This window comes from Mustelus asterias, chromosome 11 (genome assembly GCF_964213995.1).
Source record: "Mustelus asterias chromosome 11, sMusAst1.hap1.1, whole genome shotgun sequence".
In the NCBI taxonomy this organism is placed as follows: domain Eukaryota; kingdom Metazoa; phylum Chordata; class Chondrichthyes; order Carcharhiniformes; family Triakidae; genus Mustelus; species Mustelus asterias.
Genome location: NC_135811.1, coordinates 85,422,133 through 85,436,724, shown reverse-complemented (window position 1 = coordinate 85,436,724; position 14,592 = coordinate 85,422,133). Strand labels below are relative to the sequence as shown.

Sequence of the window (14,592 nt, the reverse complement as noted above, 5' to 3'; positions counted from 1 at the left end):
AGGGCTTGCTACATGACACAAACCGTTTCCATATCTGAGTAGTTGCAATCACATTGTATAATTATCAGCAAACATCCTACTTTTGACCTTATGATGGATAGAAGGGCATTGAAGAAGCAGCTGGAGATAGTTGGGCAGTGATATCCTTGAGCTATGATGCTTGGCCTCCAACTTAGATCTGATCAGTTGGTTGTGGGATCACTCATCTCTGTCTACAGCAAGCTGCCATCGCTGTTTGGTATGCAAATAGTCCTGTGCTGTAGCTTTACCTGGCTGACACCTCATTTTTAACTAAGCTTTGTTCTGCTCCTGGCATGTCCTTTGGCACGCTTAATTGAACCTGGATCACCCCTTACCTTGGTGACAATGGTAGAATAGGAATATGCTGGACCATAAGGTTACAGATGGGGTTGAATACAATTCTGCTGCAGCTGATGGGCCATGATGTTTGGGAGACAATCAAATCCACAGACAATAAGTGCAATCTTTAAAGTTCTGCTGTGCAGTGAGATTGAAGGATCTCCCCCCTCATGAATGCCCAGTTGGGATCTACTGGTTCTGTTCTGATTCTGTTTTCTTTAGCACAGCGGTAGTGCCACACAACACGTATGTACAGCATGAAGATGAGACTTTTGAGTTTCGATGATTGAGCAGTGATATGATCAAGGCATTTGAAACGATAAAGGGATTTGATAGGGTAAATATAGAAAAAAATACACATCATTTGATGTGTAGATTGAGTGGCTAAATGTTCTACTTTTGTTTCTATTTCTTCAGGTAGAATCTAAGAGCTATCAGTGTCTGTGGGATTGTATCCCCAGAATAACCCAGTATCTATTTTTTTTATTAAGTTGTGGAACATGGGTGTTGCTGGCTGGCCAACATTTATTGCCCATCCCTAGTTGCTCTTGAACTGAGTGGCTTGCTAGACCATTTCAAGGGGTAGTTGAGAGTCAACCATATTGCTGTGGCTCTGGAGTCACATATAGGCCAGACCAGGTAAGGATGGCAGATTTCCTTCCCTAAAGGACATTAGTGAACCAGATGTGTTTTTCCGACAATCGACAATGGTTTAATGGTCATCAGTAGATTCTTAATTCCAGATATTTTTTATTGAATTCAAATTCCACCAGCTGCCGTGGCGGGATTCGAACCCGGGTCCCCAGAACATTAGCTGAGTTTCTGGATTAATAGTCTAGTGATAATATCACTAGGATATCGCCTCCCCATCTTCAGAGGGGAAGGAGCAAAATGTTTGAAGCAAAACAAATAGGTAGTTGAATCCTACGGAAGATGGACCAATAATCTTGTTGGAAGAAGGACCCGCAACACATTGATTTCAATTATTCTTTCAAAATTCACCTCCTGACTATCAGAATGCCTCCCAGCAGACCTCAATACACTAAGAGTAGGAGCTCTGGCATTCTTTGCTCACCTGGCATGTGTACCATCCGACAGTTGCAGTTCTCCACTAGGTACCTTGTTTCACAGTCAATCCTACAAGCTGTGATGCTATAGCTTGGGAAAAAGTCAGTGTTGACAGCTGAAGATTGGCAGTCACCCCAGGGCGGAGGCAGGTATATCAGCTGCAAGCATAAACATACGGACGTTAACCTTCCTAACAAAATCCTTGATTGGGTCACATTTCAATAGTACAACAATCACCTGGTACAGCTTTATGCTGAGCTTCATTTTAGCATATTCATAAAATCCCGACAGTGCAGACGGAGGCCGCTTGGCCCATCAAGCCTTCATCAACAACAATCCCACTCAGGCCCTATCCCCTTAACCCCATGTATTTACCCTACTAGTTCCCTGACACCAAGGGACAATTTTGCATGGCCATTGCACCGAACCAGCACGTCTTTCGTATTGTGGGAGGAAACCGGGGCACCCAGAGGAAAGCCACGCAGAGGAAAGCCACGCAGACAGGAGCAGAATGTGCAGACTCTGTACAGATAATGATCCGAGGCCAGAATTAAATCCGGGTCCCTGGCGCTGTGCATAAGCAGTGCTAATCACTGTGCCACCGTGCCGCCTACTAATTCTAGTTATCTTGGAAAAGGAGATAAATAATCATGTTTAGGGTAGGGGTTGAATTTCAATGAAAAATAAATATAACGTTAGCTTAATTTTGCCCAGGAACTCCTATGACTGCAGGTTGGATCAAAGGGATGAAGACTGAATTGCAACACTCTGCTCCTCAAAGATGCCCCAGTGCTTCAATCTGAAAAATGCTCAAATGCCTTCACATTTGTCTTTACTTTGAATAGAGAACCTGTGGATCGTCACTGCAGTACTCAGGACAGTATATGAAGCGATGCTGAATACAAATTCCCACATTTCCACATTGGAATCAGCAACAAACACATTAATATGTCCAGCTTGTGAAAATAATCCAAGACATTGCTCTACAACTCACCATAACTTTCAAGAAATATTTTCCCACTGTTAACATAGATTCCCCTAATAACCCATTATTTTGTTAAATGGGTTCATGCCTGTGTCAAAGTCACACTGACCAGAAAATGTGGGCTACAATTGGTGAATAAACTGCCAGAAAATCTAACCACATCATAGGGGCGGCACAGTGGCACAGTGGTTAGCACTGCTGCCTCACAGCTCCAGGGACCTGGGTTCGATTCCCGGCTTGGGTGGCTGTCTGTGTGGAGTCTGCATGTTCTCCCCGTGTCTGCATGGGTTTCCTCCGGGTGCTCTGGTTTCCTCCCACACTCCAAAGATGTGTGGGTTAGGTTGATTGGCCATGCTCAATTGCTCCATAGTGTCCCAGGATGCATAGGTTAGAGGGATTAGTTGGGTAAATATGTGGGTTGACGGGGATAGAGCCTGGGTGGGATTGTTGTTGGTGCAGACTCAATGGGCCAAATGGTCTTCTTCTGCACTGTAGGATTCTATTCTATGATTCTATGAAGCGTTAGAACAAACAGAAAAGAACCACAGGTTCAGTGCTAATTATCAACCAGTACTACATGTACCTATCTGTGTAACAGCTGATAAACTCTTCCAAAACCTTTGGTGCCTCTGCCTTCTTCCCACCTCCTCAGTGTATTTAACTTTAAACACAGCTCACCTCATGGGGTTTGGAGTAACAATGTATTAATATTTAATAGTACATTGATCTCTCCCTCAATGTCAGTAAAATGAATGAGATGGTTATCAACTTCAGGAAGTGCAGTGGGGAACATGCCCCTGTCTACACCAATGGAGGTGAAGTGGAAATGGTCGAAAGCTTCAAGTTTCTAGGTGTCCAGATCACCCAACAACCTATCCTAGTCCCTCCATGCCGATGCTATAGTTGAGAAAGCCCACCAATGCCTCTACTTTCTCAGGAGGCTAAGGAAATTTGGCATTTCTGCTATGACTCTCATCAACTTTTACAGATGCACCATAGAAAGCATCCTTTCCGGATGTTTCTTGGTATGGCTCCTGCTGTGACCAAGACCGCAGGAAACTACAAAGGGTTCTGAACAAAGCCCAGTCCATCATGCAAACTAGCCTCCCATCCACTGACTCTGTCTGCATTTCCCGCTGCTTTTAAAAAACAACCAGCATGATCAAGGGCCCTACATACCCGGGACATTCTCTCTTCCACTTTCTTCCGTTGGGAAAAAGATACAAAAGTCTGAGGTCACGTACCAACCGACTCAATGGCAGCTTCTTCCCTGCTGCCATTAGACTTTTGAATGGACCTACCTCATATTAAGTTGATCTTTCTCTACTTTCTAACTATGACTGTAACACTACAGTCTCTCCCTTCCTTCTCTATGAACGGTATGCTTTGTCTGTATAGCGTGCAAGAAACAATACTTTTCACTGTATACAATACATGTGATAATAATAAATCAAATCAAATCAAAAAAGAGCTGTGCCTATCAAAATGAACAAGCTCAGGCTCATTTCTTGACAAAAAAGATGACGAAGAGATGACCAGAAAATGTGGTGATAGGGAGATGCAGGGCAGAGCAGACCTGAGGAACCAGCAGGTCTTTCCCTGCCTTCCATTTTCATTAAGTTGAGAAACGATTGATGAAAATGAGGGATACAAAATCTACCTTGTTGGCCTGGATGTATGGAGCAGACTCAGTGTGGACATGGGTGCCTCAAAGTATAGTACACCGCTTTGTACACCCATGGTTTAGTATGCTTTTGCTCTATTTCCCTATGTTAATAGTCTGGACATTACTCCTAAATGTACAATCACATAGTCAGGTAACATTGCTGTGACTTCCTGAACCAACTAATGACAAGCATATTGTGCGCAATGCCTGAGCTTCTCTCACTCTCAGAATATTTTACTGAGGTTTTATCGGAACATTATCCTGCTCTGTGCTCATAAAGCTTCATTCCTGCTTTTGCACAGAGCTTAAACTTTGAACCTCCGCCATAATTGAGAGAACTATTCCTGCTCACACGGCTGGATGGACGTTTCTGATGATGACAGCGATCAAACTGCAAAATCTGTCAGGTTGGGTTTTAGGCAGCAGTTTGCTGTTGAATGCAGATGCTCACATCACAATTTTATGTTTCCCACAATGACTTTCTGAAAGGACACTTTTGGTCTCATTGCTTCTCATTTGTGGGCCCGTGCAACCTCTAATGTTAAGTGTCAGAAGGCTGCATTGACAGTGTAACAATAATCAATTATTACAAAGTTAGAGGCATAGAATTCCTACATTGCAGAAGAAGGACATTCGGCCTTTGAGCCTGCACCAACAACAATCCCACCCAGGCCCCATCCCCATAAACCCTTGTATTTACCCTGCTACTCCCCACTAAGGGGCAATTGAGCATTGGCCAATCAACTTAACCCGCACATCTTCGGACTGTGGGAGGAAACCGGAGCATCCGGAGGAAAACCCACGCAGACACGGGGAGAACGTGCAGACTCTGCACAGACAGTCGCCCGAGGCTGGAATCAAACTCGGGTCCCTGGCGCTGTGAGGCAGCAGTGCTAACCACTGTGCCAACGTACCATCTCATCAAAGATATGTAAGAGGACATCGGACTAGTCCAATAAGCCTGTAGCATGAAAAATGCATTCAAAAAAGAGAGTGAATTAGACGTTAAGTTAAATTGTTTTGATTGGTTTCTTGCTAATTCCTTCTTTACTTTCGCTGACCCCTCTGCCTCAGTTACATTCAAGTGTCCATGATTTTGCTCAAATTAAATGCGGTTATGTTACCCGGTACAAATTCTCTGGAGATACTGGCTATCTTCACTAGAATAAGCAGCACGTCCAACAATAACTCTTCCCCCACCCCCACCTTGATGGGTAGCCTGAGGTTTATATTGCAGCACAATAGGTTGGCCTGCCATACGGAATCCAATCAGAGTGCTCCGGATGGATTGGGTCATACACATTTCAGCCTGAGGTTATGCGATGCAGCAACCTGATCTGGCACCTGGCAGAAATAATTGAATTTGGAGTGCACAGCGCCATCCCAACCACACTCAGCTTAGGCCTCGGGTTATGACTTGCAACACGGCAAGCCAACCTGGTGTAATCTAATTGGAATATGCTGCACAGAGTAGCAGGACTATCCTGGGGGTTTGCTGATGTTAACTGGAGCACGAATGAGCTACCGCACACAACTTCGATACCTACTGTGTTGTGCTAACCTGGAGGTAGAGGTCATCTCTCCAATACATCCAATATAGTGGCTTGCCTCAACATTGTGCACATTTTACTAATCTCTCTGATGTAAGGTAAAATCATTGAAGTAACACTGCTGTGTTCATAGAATCCCTACAGTCCAAAAGGAGGCCATTCAGCCCATTGAGTCTGCACCCACTCTCCGACAGAATATCTTTATCAGGTCCACCACCCCCCCACCCCCCACTACCCACCCACCCCCCCAACCCCCCCCCACGCCCCCCGCTCTAAACCTGTAACTTCATGCATTAGCCCCATAAATCCTCCTAACCTCTACACATCTTGGGACACTAAGAGGCAATTTACCATGGCCAATTTACCATACCTAACCTGCACATCTTTGGACTGTGGGAGGAAACCAGGGTACCCAGGGTAAACCCACGCAGACACAGGGAGAATGTGCAAATTCCACACAGTCACCCAAGGCTGGAATCGGACCCAGGTCCAGCTGTGAGGCAGCAGTGCCACAGAAATACTGTGCGGAATTTAATCCAGGCCACTGTAACTGGAAAGATGGCAGATGGGCCTTCTAAATCAGGGGAAGCAATGGCCTAGTGGTAGATGATTAATCCAGAAACTGAGCTAATGTTCTGGGGACCTGGGTTCGAATCCCACCACGGCAGATGGCAGAATTTGAATTCAATAATAAAAATCTGGAATTAACAATCTGCGGTGCCGTGGCTTAGTTGGTTAAAGTGCCTGCCTAGCAAACAGGAGATCCTGGGTTTGAATCCCAGCGGTGCCTGCTATTTATGGGCAGTACAGTGGCACAGTGGCTAGCACTGCTGCCTCACAGTGCCAGGGGCCTGGGTTCAGTTTCCGGCTTGGGTCACTGTCTGTGTGGAGTTTGCACATTCTCCCCGTGTCTGCGTGGGCTTTCTCCGGGTGCTCCGGTTTCCTCCCACAGTCTGAAAGATGTGCTGGTTAGGTGCATTGACCTGAACAGGCACCGGAATGTGGCAACTAGGGGAAGTTCAAAATAACTTCATTGCAGTGTTAATGTAGGCCTTACTTGCGATCAATAAATAAACTTTTTAAACTTTTATTGATGACCATGAAACCGTCGTCGATTGTTGGAAAATGTCATCTGGTTCACTAATGTCCTTTAGGGAAGGAAATTTGCTGTCCTTACCTGGTCTGGCCTACATGTGACTCCAGAGCTACAGCAATGTGGTTGACTCTCAACTGCCCGCTGGACAAGGGCAACTAGGGACGGGCAACAAATGCTGGCCAGCCAGCGATGCCCATGTCACACGAATGAATAAAAAAGAATAAATAGAGACCACTGCTGGGATTTTAATGGCACGCCTGCCCTGGTTCCACCCGAGGCTCACAGAATGGCATTCACCATTGGCCTTGGGCAGGATATTACGAGCCTCACGCGGGCAAGGTGGTAAAATTCTGGCACATGTGCCAGTCGATAGGAAAAACTCCGGGGATTAGGGAAGGATGGAAGCGCCAATGTGTGCAACTTTCATGCTCACAGCAGGATGTCATTAGATTCATTAATGAGCCACTTGACAGCAATTATCTCTAAGCCTACCACAAGTTAGTGGTGGCTCAGTGAGTGTGTGACGTTCCCATGCCTCCCAGAAAATCCAGTTGGTTTTTCCTGCAGCACTGTCGGGGAGATAGGGATGGGTCCTTTGTTCACCAGCACTCAGCATCGGGAAAGAGGCAGACACTGAATGCCAACCTCTATACTTGCCTCCGAACCTCATGCCCCCCACAATGCCCCCGGCCCCTCTGGTGACCTATGCCTTGCCACCCCCTATCCCTCCCCTCTTACCTGTGTCCAGGCTGGAATTCTCTGGTCATTCACGCCCGCTGCTGCTGCCAGCGAGAATGGAGAATTTGGCACTCGGCCAAATCTCCGTTCACTGCAGCATGACTGGAGAATCGCAGCTGCGGGCGAGGTTGGAGGCTCAGGCCTCCAGCCACAATCCCTGGTGCAGTCCCTGCAGCATTGCCGGCAGCGGCCACCATTCAGAGCTACCAGCCTCTGATGAGTCAGCAGCTCTCAGACACATGATCCTTCCCCCCAAAGCCCCCTGGAACATAAATCCTCGGGAAGATCCACTGCTGGCCAGTCAAGTGCCTGATGGCCTGCTGGACTCTCAGTGTAGTTAGGCCTCTCCCACAGAAGTTGTTCGGGGCTCCCACTGACTCTCCAACTGCTGGATGTGATTCCATTGCCCCCCCCTTAATTGCCAGACTCTGATTCACAACCTCCAACGCTGACAGTACAAAGTGATGCTTCCTTGATCAGCACAGATACAGTGATATCCATTCTTGTTCCCGTCACACTTCATATGAGCTATATTGCTCATAATAAAATATAAAGCCTCCCTCGGGGAGAAGGCATTGTCTGCAGCACTATTTATTCCTGTTCTGTACACTTATATCCTTCACTGCTGGAGTTGCTTTCAATTGGGAAATGGTTTCAGCAATCATTGCTTCACAATAACACCAGTCCATATTAATGACCTATTCAATCCTGTGTTCCAGCCTTGGCTCAGTGATAACCTTCACTGAGGCAGAGTGTTCTGGGTTCACGCTCCACTCCAAAGGCCTGAACGCACAATTCTGGCTAACATTCCACTGATATTGGGCTAGGTTGTAACTCGTTGACCTGCTGCCAGCCCATGGGGACCTTGGGAGCTTCAGAAGGACATTTGCCATTGGTTTTTTAAGATGTAGAGCTGCCGGCGTTGGACTGGGGTGAACACAGTAAGAGTTTTAACAACACCAGGTTAAAGTCCAACAGGTTTATTTGGTAGCAAATACCATTAGCTTTCGGAGCGCTGCTCCTTCGTCAGATGGAGTGGAAATCTGACGAAGGAGCAGCGCTCCGAAAGCTAATGGTATTTGCTACCAAATAAATCTGTTGGACTTTAACCTGGTGTTGTTAAAACTCTTATTGGCTTTTTAACACAGCCACTGAGGTTGTGACTTCATGATGGCAATTGTCCATTTTACTGTTTTATTGTTTTTTCCTTCCGGGGCCCCACATTGATCTATTTCAGCTTAATTATTAAAAGGGCCCCTGTCTTTATGAGATTTGAAACATTGTCCAGGTCTTCAAATAGAGCTTACATTCTGCAGCAATGGTCTCACAACGTTGCAAGTTAGCACCACATCTGCTTTACCGATGGCAGCCCACCACCACCTTCTCAAGGGCAATTAGGCTTGGGCAATAAATGCCAGGTTAGCTAGTGACAACCACATCCTTAGAGAAGATGCTGTTGTCATTGACTTGGGTACAATCAACACTAGGCACTGAGAGTACTCAAAATTCCAAGCTTTATTACTCACGCACGGGGAGGACACACATGCAGTGTGCGCACTGCTGGGTGTTCTGTCGATTCATACGGATGTATTGCAGTTCTCGTTCAATACAGCAAATGAGAAATGAGCAACTTTCTAATCCTTAATTTACATACATAGTCCACCAATCATGGTATAGCTTTTTGTCCTTTCTTATCCAATAGAAAATGGTCTCCTTCTAATCCATCATTAGCAGAATATGTCGCCATATCTTGTTTATGGTATGAGTTCTTGTACTTATCTTTGGTTCCTGTGGCCATGGCCACGGCAGGGAACATAGTGTTTAAGAAACTGACACAAGGTGAGATTAGTCACTTCTCTGAATAAACAACACTGACCTCCTGAAGGCCTTGTCTGCACTTAAGCCCTTTCCATTCTTGCTGACAGAGCTGTCTGCCATAGTTGCTGTAACTTAATTCCCACACTGTGAGCTTGCAGGCAGACTCTGTTACCTGTCAACAGAAGGAGGCCTTCCTCAGAGATTAGGCAGGTCAAATCCAAAGCCATGTTTGAGGTTAGCAATCGCATTGCCACATTCTTGGATTCAGTGTGAGAAGAAGTTTAATGACCAAATCAGGGCAGGAAAGATAATTGGCCGAGCGCATTCACGTATATTCCCAGCCTCCCTCACTCTGCCTTCCCATCTACTCCTGCACATCATTCCTCATACCAATTTACCTTGTATGTTACACCCATCCCTCCCTTTGTGGCCACCTCGTCACAGCTCCATCTGATCAAACGCCCTCACCGGAATGCAAAGCCACAACTATCCCTTATTAATGATCTTCAACAAATGTTTTCATCCATTCTCTGAACACACTCTATTCCTCACACTCGTTGGTTACCTCTTTCCCTCCTTGCATTAGAAGGGAGCACAGGAGACCGGATAGGGGCAGAGAAGCAGAGGTGGCCCTCCAGCTGTCTCCATACCCAGTGTCGGAGGCACTGGAGATAAACCATCAGAGATTCAGCTACTGGGTGACAGAATTGAAAACCAGACCACCTCAGAGAACACTCACTTATGGAGTTGTACAATACTTTGGTGAGGGCGCAGTTGAAGTACTGTGTGCAGTTCTGGTCGCCACATTAGAGGGAGGATGTGATTGCATTAGAGTGGATACAGAGGAGATTCACCAGGATGCTGCCTGCGATGGAACATTTAAGTTATGAAGAGAGGTTGGATAGGCTTGGGTTGTTTCCATTGGAGTAGAGAAGACTGAGGGGTGACCTGATTGAGGTGTACAAGATTATGAAGGCTGCAGGCAAGGTGGATAGGGAGCAGCTGTTTCTTTTCCTTGAAGGGTCAGTCACAAGGAGACACAAGTTCAAGGTGAGGGGCAGGAGGTTTGGGGGGGGGTTCTGAGGAAAAATGTTTTTACCCAGAGGGCAGTGACGGTCTGGAACGCGCTGCCTGGGAGGGTGGTAGAGACAAATTGTTTCACAACCTTTAAAGAGTATCTGGATGAGATTTTGGCACGTCATAACATTCAAGGCTACGGGACAAATACTGAATAGGATTTGATGGGAAGTCAGGTTTTGCTTGCATGTTAGTGCAGATTTGGTGCACTGTATGATTCTATGACTCTATGATTCTATAGTTCTATGTTGACTTCATGTCAGCAGCCAATGAAATATGATGACTTAGCACTCGGTTACTGTGACTTTTCTAATTCATGTCCTTCATCTCCTATTAGTCCATTAAGTGGATGGTGCAGAAGCAGGACAAAGATTCAGAGAGGTCAATCCTTTTCTTTGAAATCATTTCCTGCGAAATCATTGACTGTCTCCACTTTCACCACCCTCATAGTCTTTAATTCCATTTTTAGTTTAATTTTATTAGTTTTTCAAAAATTACTGCACTTGGTGATTGACAACCAATGGCATAGTTTCTCACCTCTCAAATTAGCTGTTTTTTATTACATATTCGCTGGAATTCTACTGCCTCGCCCGCCATGGAATGGGATTGGGGTGAGGGGCGGACAATAGAAATGTCTATTGAACTTGGGCGGGGTTTTCTGTGTCGAGCTGTCAGAGATCCTTGGGTACAAAACCCTTCGGCACACTTAGTCGACTCTTAATACAAACAGCTCTGACACCATGCATCCAATGCTTGGTCTTTAATTACTTGTGCACAAGGAGAGCTCCCTCCCCCTCCATCGAAATGGCTGGAGTAGTTCTGTAGTTACAGAGAAACAACTCAGCAGTTATAGTCAATGCAGCAAATCAGGAAGAGGAGATTTTCCACATCTTTCATTGACATACATATTTGCCAATTAAATCCTGGCTTTTCGCCCTTTCTCATTCGATGAAAGATTGACTCCTGCTCATCCTTCATTTGTGTAGCATATCCCCATATCTCGCCTTTGGTATTTGTTATGGAAAAAATCTGGTCTTGTTCACCCTCCGGTGAAGGTCAAAAAGCAGAATGTTTTGAGGCCTAGTCTGATGCAGACAGGCTCCCTTGAAGGTCTGCAACCGATAACTTTCTCACAAGCTGTTACAGAGAAGGTCTGATTTTTTCTAATGTGAGCATTTTAACTTCCACACTTTCCCCATTTTTGGCCTCTAAGGACAACCTTACGGGTCCTCCATGAGTTCTACATCTATGCGCATCAGCTTTCTAAATTCTTCCTCGGTCGGTTCATTAACTGGGAGGACTGGAAGGAGATGGGGGCGCTGGGCTGTGGACAAAAGAACGAGGGCGGCAGATAGAACGGATTCAGCAAGAGACAAGCTGAATAACCACGTACAAGACCATGGGCAAGGTCAGGCCTATAATAAAGTATTTGAGAAGGGTCTTAAAAAAATCCCCAAACCACCCGCCAAGGTTAGGGAGCCAGCCCCACCAGTCAAAGTGTTTGTCCTGAGCAACTAAGTGCAAAAGACGCATCTGCTCCTGAATGGTATGTACATCTGTCTCGATCCTACGACACTCATCAATGTAAAAACAGCATGTCTCATTGACTGCCACGCACACTCCCCCCTGCACTGCTAACAGGAGACTGAGGGCCATCCAGTTCTGTGGCACCACCTTAGAAAGGGACTGAATTTCCAACTGTAGGCCCTGAATGGCATCTACGGTGCTGTTTTCAATTATTTCCATGGTAAAGGAAATATTAATAATAGCCTTTTCTAATTCTGAGACTCCAAGACCTGGGAGGAGGGCTTGGACAAACTGGTGAAAGCCGGTGTTACGGGTAACTAGCGGGCTGTAAAATTCCGCTCATTGTCACTCGTGGTTGCTATTGTTCTCGTTATCACCCTATGATTGTTCCCTACAGGAGACTTGATATAAAATGATAGAAATAGAACAGTGCAACATGACTGTGCCAACACTAGCTGTGTCTTCAGTACTCATGTTCCCCCTGTAAAAATGCAGTTTCAGAGTTACTTACCCAGAGACGCTCATTAAAACCATCTGCGTATGGAGTTGCAGAGTAGTTAAATGGGAGATTTTCCAAAATGTCCAACAATGTGTTCTGTTCCTTCATTGTTTGTTTAATTATGCTTTGGCTTTTGTTCATTTGTTTTAATGGGATTGTGAACAATATGAACGCTTAGCCACCACCTGAGGGTCAAACTGTCCCATTTGGTGTGAATAAAAACTAGTATTTTTATGAAACAAAAGGGCCAAATCTTCCAGTCTCCTGATCATCGGAAAATGGACGAATGACTGAGATGCATGTCCTAATGTTGTTGAAGGCCTGACGTGTGGATCTCTGTGGGAATTGCCCAGGAAGTTTCCATTTCTGACGGGCAATTCATCTGATCCCGTGACCTTCTGTGAATGTCTCTGATTCTGAGTTAGAGTTAGAGACTTGGGCCAGTTCCGATGTACTTACCTGAATCGTTACTGAGAAAATGTTAAGTTAAAACCTAGTCTAACATCTCGAAAAATACACAACTGACACCTTCACTACACCGCTCCCCCATCAACCTCCCCCACAGCACCCCCCCCGACTACACCTCAGAATACTTCTGACTCCTCAGCGATACCCCTAGCCCCCTCCAACAACCCAACCACCTCCCGATCTGACCTGACTATATTCCCAACCACGTGACTAACCTCCTGACACATCTACTACCCACCTGACACCCCCCCCCCCCCCCCCCCGCCATTACTCTCTCTACCACCTGAGCGGGTACTAGCAGGGTAAATGCATGGGATTATGGGGATAGAGCCTAGGTAGGATTGTGATCAGTGCAGACTCAAATGGCCACTGTAGGATTCTATGATTCTGAGTACCTTTCAACAGCCGGCTACCCTCCTGACTTGTCCTGACTACCCACCAAACTACCCACCCAGTGACCCATCTAGCTACTTCACCCACCTCCCCTATCAACTTGCTCACCTACCCACTGCCCGACTGACCCACCTCACTTACCTACCCATTCACTCACATCATCCACACATTCATTCACTAACGTTCAGACTGGCCATTTAAATTCACCATATGGTAGCCGCTGTTGTAGAAAAGGAGGACTTTCTACTCTTGATTCTACTCTGATCCAATGGAGTTTTCCGAGGGCCTCTGCATTCCACATTTCTGGGGCAGCCGAGTTCAGAAGACCCCAGTAGAAATGTGAAGCAGCATTGGGTCAAGAAAATGTCCGGATACAGAGGCAATGTGATGCTGATTGCTGCTCCTCGGAAGATCCAGGCCATGAATGGGGCATTTTGGGTCTCAATCTCCTGTTGCTGATGATATTTAACTGTTTACTGAACAGCAGAAGCAGACAGCCACCAGCTTGCTGACTTTGCCACACATGCTTCAGTTTAATATATTGGTATTCGTTATGGTGGAATTAAAGTGATGGACACAAAATGGTTACCAGGCACACAAAATGGTTACCTGGGAAGGGATATTAAAAGGCACTGGCTTTTAGCACAGACAGTTACACAAAAAGTTAAAACCTGCAGTATCTGAATTGCTGCAGGAAGCTGGTCAGAGCTTGAGGCACTTTAGATAAGAGCAGACCCAGAACAATGAGTCTGATAATAAGGTCAGCCACAGATGGGGACATAAATACATAAATGTAACAAGATCAGCCACTGAATGTATATATCGAAACTAGTCATTGATAGAGGACATAACTGCATAAATGTATCCATTCTATGAACAATGATATGTTAACTGTCCATGTCCGTACCTGTCTGCTTGTAACAATGTGTTAACTGTCGATGTCCGTATCTGTCTACTCAACTTGTAACGATGTGTTAACGGCTAATGTCCGTACTGCCTATTGTCTAAAAGGTATAAAAATGATCAGCTACCATTGTGCAGTTGAGAAGGTAGCTGCCAAGTACTGCGGAGTACCAGTGTTTTCTCCCAAAGTTTTGTCCGAAATAAAACTGTATTGTTGAAACCTCCAAGTCTGACTCCAAAGTGGTAAATTTCCCACAACAGTATTCTAATAACAAAGGGGCACCTTTGCACCAAGGGAATGTAACACAAAATAAATCTGATATCACAATAGTCCTTCGTTTTGGCGATGATTATGACCACAGCCCCAGAGTTCCTTTATCATTTGAATGAATTATGTTCATGTGGTGGAACACTAGTCACCACATGTAAGATCAGCAAAGACTG

General features: G+C 45.6%; 1 protein-coding gene and 1 non-coding gene across 3 annotated transcripts in view; one reads left to right on the top strand and one right to left on the bottom strand.

Moving 5' to 3' along the window:
• The window catches only part of LOC144500635 (acid-sensing ion channel 2-like), a 1,309,014-nt gene that overhangs the window by 66,103 nt on the left and 1,228,319 nt on the right, over positions 1-14,592 (bottom strand). For both annotated transcript variants that reach the window (XM_078223890.1, XM_078223891.1), the window contains exon 4: positions 1,436-1,586. In XM_078223890.1, coding sequence (XP_078080016.1) covers positions 1,436-1,586 — 151 coding nt within the window. The remainder of the gene's footprint in view (positions 1-1,435; positions 1,587-14,592) is intronic.
• Positions 6,346-6,419, top strand: trnaa-agc (transfer RNA alanine (anticodon AGC)). The gene has a single exon. It is a non-coding gene; the product is annotated as a tRNA-Ala (tRNA).